The sequence below is a fragment of the Cicer arietinum genome, chromosome 6, assembly GCF_000331145.2.
Source record: "Cicer arietinum cultivar CDC Frontier isolate Library 1 chromosome 6, Cicar.CDCFrontier_v2.0, whole genome shotgun sequence".
In the NCBI taxonomy this organism is placed as follows: domain Eukaryota; kingdom Viridiplantae; phylum Streptophyta; class Magnoliopsida; order Fabales; family Fabaceae; genus Cicer; species Cicer arietinum.
Genome location: NC_021165.2, coordinates 57,029,652 through 57,037,348, shown reverse-complemented (window position 1 = coordinate 57,037,348; position 7,697 = coordinate 57,029,652). Strand labels below are relative to the sequence as shown.

Here is a 7,697-nt window from a genome sequence, read left to right as displayed (position 1 = left end):
TTAACCTAATTATTTTAAATTCGATATACATAATTGGAAAGATGATATAGCATGATTACCTAGTTAGTTGGATTAGTTAAATTTATATTCTACATAAAGTTTAACATTGGTGTCATTTGGTCATGTCTCATTTAGTATAATTACTGTTGTTGTTTTTAAGTTGTCACAAGTTTCTCTTTTATTGAGCTTAGAAATTAGCCTTTTATGCACACTTACACTTTCTACTCACATTGACCACATGGAAAGGTGGTTGATCCATGCAATGTTCGTTGTGGCAGGACTCATGTTCAGTTTTAGTTATAGGCTTCATTCTTTTAACAGTTTATTAATAGAAAAGTACATGTATACAATTCCTCTTGTTGAAAGTCCCACATGACATGGTCTGGAATGTGTTTATAAGTGGGCGGCATCTTTCACCATACAAGTTGGTTTTTTATAGTTGAGTTAGACTCAATCCTAATTTTAAAATTGTATTAGAGTCTCTCCAAGATTCATTGGATGACCTGCTATCAGGCCACTTGGGGCACACTTTAGGTGTCCAGTCTTGGGCATAAGAGATTGGGGTGTTGAGAGTCCCACATGATATGGCTTGAAACTGTGTTGAGAGTCCCACATCTCTCACTTTACAAACTGGTTTTGCAGAGTTGATTTAGGCTCAACTCAATTTTAAAACTCCTAAACTAGGCATTTCAAGTAAAAACCAAACAAAAAGAAGGCCAAGGCCATTAGCTAAAAAAAAGCTCTAATCTCAGCATGTAGAGAAAGAAACCCGTAAAATAATACAATACATATGGTGACATACACCTGCCTTAAAAATTACTCAATGATATATAAATGGCTGGGGTGATAGTTTATTGATATAAGTCACAGCATCCCACACAATTCAAATACATTCCATTTCTGGGCCTAAAACCATAAACGTAATTTCTATGTGTCTGGAAAAACCATTTCCCGCCCAACATGCACCCAATATAGAAATAAAGAAGTTTTAACTTATGCTTTTTTATTTTTAGGTATCACCTGAATCTGGAAAGAAGATTTCCAAACAATTTATGATTCAAGAGTGCTGATATGAGACTTGAATCAGGGACTTGTAACGTGTGCTCAGCTCCTTGTTCATCTTGCATGCATATTAATCAAGCTCTTATGGGGTCAAAGGCAGAAGAATACTCTGATGAAAACTGTCACTTAGAGGAGGATAATCAGTATTCTGAAGACAAGGGTGATGAATCTTGTGTTAGGGGCAGAGCTTGTGAAAGATTGAAGCATTCTGCCAGTGAAACCAGTAACATGCCCAGTGTTTTGTCCGGTCAAGATTCTCTATCTGCAAATATTGAGACTAAACAGCCCTTTTCAGATCAGTGTCAGGACTCTAAGAGTTCAGAAGGTCTTGATGATAGCATATATTCTATCAGTAGAGCCAGTAATGCTAATTTAGTGAGTTGTAGTAATCAAATAAATTCAGACAAAATAAATTTACCTTGTAGTTCAGCTTCAATTAGTCCCTCCGAGGCTCAAGGATCTGGAATTGGGCAATCGGTTGACGTGTCTGGTTTGTCTGAGATTCCCTCCTCTAAATATGCAGACGTTCCAGAAAATTTGTCAGAGTGCTGTATGGAAAATGTTGATTCATCATTGACCAAAGAGAGAGAACCTATTACTGTTTCTGATGAAAAATCTCTTCCAGATAAGAATGACCTTCTTAGTGGTACTGCCGAAATGTCAGAAAAAAGTTATCCAAAGTCAGAAGCAGATGCTGAAAATGATGTTAGTGATGCTAAAGATGGGGATCATAAATATTCAGCCCATGATGGACTGCATGAGAAGGCTGAGGAGCTGGTTAAATCACTTGGGATTCCTGTACTTCAACCAGAAGATGAGAGTGATGAATCAGATGTTGTTGAGCATGATGTAAGTACATTTGCTTTGATTATGTTAGTTTGTTTTTCACCAAAACTAAACTTGCTGGAGATGAAACGGAGAATGGAATGTAATGGTTTGGATTTGTATGATGATAGATATACACATGTATACTATGATTTTGAAATTTGAGTAATGTCATCAAATAAGTTCATAAATGTTCTGCATACCCTCCTTCCTTTATATTCTCTTTACATCGACTTTTCTTTTATGAACTTCTATGATATTGCTCACTGATGGGATTTTATTTTGTTTCATTGACTATGTAATAGGTAAAAGTATGTGACATTTGTGGAGATTCTGGTCGTGACCATCTACTTGCCATATGTAGTAGGTGCAGTGATGGTGCAGAGCACACGTATGCATAATAACATTTCATTTTGCTTTTTATTAGCTTCTATGTTGTTGCATAATATTTTCACCGAAATGAGTCTGACACTATTATATTGAACTAGCTACTGCATGCGGGAAATGCTTGAAAAGGTTCCAGAAGGGGATTGGTTTTGTGAGGAATGTCAAAATGCAGAGGAGACTGCCAACCAAAGATTGGGTAAGCATGAAGTTGTACACGCAGGAGCGGAAGGGGGACATAATAGGAAAAGAAATCTACAAAATTTATTTATCTTATATATGAATCATATGATTGTTCCGCCTACACCGTATTTTTTTATTTTAAAATAGTGTAGCCAACCCCGCCTAGTAAGACAAGGGTTTAAGTTTTTGTAAGTAGTATTACAAAATCGTTGGGTCTGTAATTCATAATTATTTATTTCCGAAACTGAATGTGCACTGTGTTATGGGTAACATAAGAATTATATTAGCCATATCTATGCTATGGTTGTGTGCTGACATATTTGTGAAATTTTATTTTGTTTATAGATGTTAAAGGAAGTAAAAGTAATAAAGTTGGTTCCACTTCTCAAATTGCTGGCAAAAGGCCTTCTGAAGGCATGGAAGCAGCTCCAGCAGCAAAGAGGCGAGTCCTCGGATCAAGCAAGGGATCACCAAAGGCATCAAGCCCCAGGATATTAGTTCCACTGTCTCGGGAGTCTTCATTCAAGAGCTTAGATAATGGAAAGGCGAAACCTGGTCAATCAATCCCCATTCGTAATCACCTTCGTAGTGATGACATAGAACAAACTTGTTCTCTTTCTGCTGCCCCTCGGAGTTATACTTCAAGGACTATGGGTATGTTTTACATCTGCTGTACTTTTTTACAATTTTTACTTTTTTTTGGTTCCTTTTAAGCAGTTTTGTCATCCCAGGAAAATATATCATGTCTCCGATCTTTGTGAGTTCAATTCATTTAAAATTTTAAATCGTGAATATTTGTTGTTATGAAAAGGTACCTTGTTGAAGTCTAGTTCATTCAACAGCAACAATTCCAAATCGAGAGTCAAACACGATGATGATGTTCCTCAAAAGCAGAAAGGGGGTGGTGAACACACTTCAAAGAATATGGAAACACCTAGTGCGACAATAGGAAAATCAACGTCATTCAAATCGTCAAATTTGGGTCGTGCTGCTGAGTCAAAAGTCAAAATGCTTTCTTCCAAGTCTGTAACTACTCAGGATTTGAAAGGATCAAGACATGCAAAAGAATCTGGTGTATTTGACAGGAGATCTCTATCTAGGATCGATCGACCTGCCATTTGTTCAACCATGGCTAGTTCTATCGTTTCCTCATCTAAGGGTGATCAGAAGCTTACACCTCGTGGTGAAATTGCTAAACCTTCAGCAATTAACTGCAATCGGGAGTTTAAAGGTAACCAAGATGGAAAGTCAAGTTCACTATCAAAGCCTGTGACTAATATAAGCAACAAAAATTCGGAACCTAAAGTTATTTCAGGTGCGATCTCAATAGGAAACATATAATTACAGTTGTTGTATATTATTACTATTACTTACCTTTGTTGAATGCCGTTCTTGATATTTTTTATATTGTGTAATTAACAGCATTATCTGTCAAATTTTCTTTTCTTTTATTTTCTGTATGAGTATGTTGTTGTGGATTTTGTGGTTAGAATTAAGAGGACTCTGTTACCAGAAAAATGATTTCTTATTTATTCCTTCTTTGAATTGTGTAGAGAGAACGTCAACCAGTTTGCATGAAACACAACAGGATTGGCTCCCTCGACCACGGGAGACTGCAAATCAGGTTGACAAAACAAAAGACAGTTTTACTCATCGTGTGAGGTCAAGTACTAATGCTTCAAAATGTCCTATCTGTCATAAATGTAAAGATTTTGGCCATGCTACAGAATGTTGCACAATAGGCAGTACACAGGAATTTGGTGCTGAAGGATCAGTCACTGCTGCTAGTAGTTCAAAAGAGATGCATAAAGGTAATAAGTTGAAATCTGCAATTCAGGTAGCTTTGCTTAGAAGGCCTGAAATACACAAGAAGAAAGATGTACATGATCAAACTGATCAGTTTCCTACACTACCCACAGTCTTGAAGTGTAAACTCAGTTCTCAAGACCAAATGTTGGTATCTAATACACTGAAAAATTGTATTTATGATGAAGAAACCAATGCGAGACAGGAAATCCTTGAGAATTCGACTACATCTGAGACGTCCAAATGTTTGTCTGCCAATGATTCAAAGCAACTTAAAATTGATTTCTGCTCTCAACTGAAAAATTCAGATTCTTTTAGTCCTGGTTCTGAAAAGCCTGCGGCGAGGGACTTGCCCAATCATGCTTTGGAAATCTCAAGGGTTGCTTCAATAATGTCAGCCGTTCCAGAATACAAATACATCTGGCAGTATGTAGCAGTTTTTAACGAATTTGTTTGCTCTCTATTTGGAATTTCTCTTGCTGTATTATTGTTTGTGTTTTTCTAGCAAGTTTAAAAGTTGTGTTTATGCAGGGGTGTCTTTGAAGTGCATAGAAGTGGAAAGCCTCATAACCTTTATAACGGAATACAAGCACATTTATCCTCATGCGCTTCCCCCAAGGTTCTTGATGTAGTGAACAAGTTTTTACCTGAAATTTCCCTGCATGAAGTTTCCCGCTTGAGCACATGGCCTTCGCATTTTCATCAAGCTGGTGCTAAAGAAGATAATATTGGTCTTTACTTCTTTGCCAAAGACATTGAAAGGCAAGAATATGAATATCATTCTTTTGTTGAATTTGACTGTAGGATTTCAAGTACAAAGGATACTTCCTTGTTTTTTATCTTGTAATTATTTATTTATTTATTTATGGATATTCTAATACAGTTACGAGAGACACTACAAGGGTCTATTGGATCACATGATTAGAAATGATTTAGCACTCAAAGGGTTTTTTGATGGTGTTGAACTTCTCATATTCGCTTCCAATCAGCTTCCTGAAAATTCTCAACGTAAGAAATTATTATGAACTTTTGCTAAACAATCCTTGCTAATAGGCAACTCGGGAGCGAATGCTTCTTGGTTTGGTCTTGACATTTATGCATGCGTTAATGTTCAAGTTTGGCCTGAATTTTAGGTGATAGTGATTTTGTTCTGTACTGTATATTAGATTTTTGGTTGTTATACAGGATGGTAATATTTGAATAACTTGGTTGATTTTGAACCTGATCCTGGTTGCTGATGCCCTTTAATTTTGAATCACGTAAGGATTTAGAATTCTGATAAGCATCGTGTGGAGGAAATGCATGAAGGACATAAAGAATGATAGCATTTTGTTAAAAATTTGGGTTTGATCAAAAGTGGTGATTTGATGTATCTAATAAGCATTGGTTCATCTTACCCATTATCTTTTAGTCAGCATTGTTTCTCCCTTTTGATCATGGTGGAGTGTGCTTACTTCAACAGTTTACTTGAGCAAAATTGTAAATGCACATCTATTTAGTGTTTTTTAACCCGAATATTAGTTGTTTGAATCCTATCTGTTTCTGCAGGTTGGAATATGTTGTTTTTCTTATGGGGCATATTTAGAGGGAGGAGGGGTAGTCATTCAGATTCTGCCAAAAATATTGTTTTTCCAAGTTTGAATGTGATGCCAAATGAGAAGGATTTTCCAACTGCTGTCATGACCTTGTCTGATACTCGCTGTTCACCTGTGCGCATCGATAAAGAATTAATAGCTTGTCGTCAAGCTTGCAGTGAACTTCCATCCACTTCCATTGACCAAGGTCATATGATGCTAAGTAGGGACTTTGACATAAAAGAAACTATTTTGGACCAGACACATTTGGGTTCACAAATAAACCTCGTGAGGCTAGATAGCAGAATCAACACCAAATCTTCGTCAAGGATTTCCACAAGCAGTATACAACCATGTCGAGAAATGAGTTCCACTGGTTCGTCCCAGGTAATGCATTTATCCTTATAGTAAAATATGTGTAGTTTGGTAGAAAAAGTGTTGATGTTCCTTAATTGATATAAATCTGCTTGTGCTGTCAGTGTATCTAATCCCAAAATCCTGTAATAATATCAAATTATAAATACTATTTTGATTCCCTAGATTGCACTATTTAGATAGATTACCCTATTTAGATGGTCTTACTCTCAATCTATACTAGATGGTCTTACTCTCAATCTATACTTCTGTCATTATATCTAAGGGAAGATTAAATTAAACATTAGTATAACAAAGTAATGCTGGTATCACAGACCATTTTGACTTTTTGTTGTTCCTTTTTATTTGTCGTTTTCACAATACAAAGTAGTATTGACTATTGTTATGTCAAAATTGTCCCTGACTAGTTATTGTAAGAGATATATGAAGTGATGTAATAAATAGTAAAGGGTATTATAGGAAAAAGACAAATAACTTCATTAAAAGTAACAAAAGTTATTGGTTTTCTTGGTATATGTTAATAACCTTAACGACAATTAAAAACCAACTGAGTAGTTGTTAGTGTCTTAGGATAAGTAGTCCTGCTAATAGTAATAATCATCTCATTGTTTTGAATGGGGTTGTTGCTTTGTGCAGAAAGAGAAAGGTAGTTTGTCAGAGCATAGACCACATCGAGAGTCTAAATCTCCTGAAGAGGTGGGAACAAATGTAAGTGATACGATTGTTGAAGCAAAAGCTAATTATGGTATTTCTGTCAAGCAAGAGAACTGCTTGTTTTCAAGGATTCCTTATAATGGCAATCAAGAGATAGTCACTGCAAACAAAGCCAGTAAAGAGAAAACAAACAATGACAAAAATCAACGAAGGCCTAAAAGGAAACAGATAGAAGATGATCTCAATATTAATGTGGAAGCAACATTTCAGGGAGACCTGACCATAGGAGGGATCAATTGTCAGCTACCTAATGTTAAAAAATTTGAGCATAACAACCTTTCTGATACAGTTATGGGGCCTTCTGCAGTTAGTTGTCAGAAAATGCCTTGGAATAAGGTAAATGGAAAATTCGAAGATACCAAAAGTTCTAGCAAGCTGCAGTCAGATCTCGGTGCAATTTATGGATGTTACGATTCTGTAGCTAAGGACTCTTTTAATGGAAGTTCTGCGTCACTTGTAAATGATTTTGGTTCCCATTCTTCAGTTGAGGACAAAGGAAGCAAAGAAGCTTGTGATGAGAAAATCATCCACGAGGACCCTGGAACGATGGAAAGAACCTTCTTCCCTATGGATACACATAATACAAATGACTCGCGATTGGTGATGAATAGTATGTCACTGAAAGGGCATCATGAGTGTGGGGACCAATTTCAAGTTGGGATTCCGAGTCTCGAGCTTGCATTGGGGAGTGAAATGAAACAGTCACAAAAGGGTATGCTTCCTTTCTTTCCAGATTCTTTGGAAGCTGAGAAAGGGGATGACAGTGTTGCTGCA

At 36.5% G+C, this 7,697-nt stretch overlaps 1 protein-coding gene across 1 annotated transcript in view; it reads left to right on the top strand.

Annotated features, from left to right (window-relative positions):
* The window catches only part of LOC101497401 (ASI1-immunoprecipitated protein 2-like), a 10,439-nt gene that overhangs the window by 2,046 nt on the left and 696 nt on the right, over positions 1 to 7,697 (top strand). Inside the window, exons 3-12 of the mRNA XM_004516529.4 lie at positions 1,014 to 1,911; positions 2,193 to 2,278; positions 2,376 to 2,470; positions 2,800 to 3,108; positions 3,266 to 3,769; positions 4,008 to 4,686; positions 4,792 to 5,022; positions 5,144 to 5,268; positions 5,809 to 6,221; positions 6,846 to 7,694. Of these exons, the coding sequence (XP_004516586.1) occupies positions 1,072 to 1,911; positions 2,193 to 2,278; positions 2,376 to 2,470; positions 2,800 to 3,108; positions 3,266 to 3,769; positions 4,008 to 4,686; positions 4,792 to 5,022; positions 5,144 to 5,268; positions 5,809 to 6,221; positions 6,846 to 7,694 (4,131 nt within the window). The 5' untranslated portion in view covers positions 1,014 to 1,071. The remainder of the gene's footprint in view (positions 1 to 1,013; positions 1,912 to 2,192; positions 2,279 to 2,375; positions 2,471 to 2,799; positions 3,109 to 3,265; positions 3,770 to 4,007; positions 4,687 to 4,791; positions 5,023 to 5,143; positions 5,269 to 5,808; positions 6,222 to 6,845; positions 7,695 to 7,697) is intronic.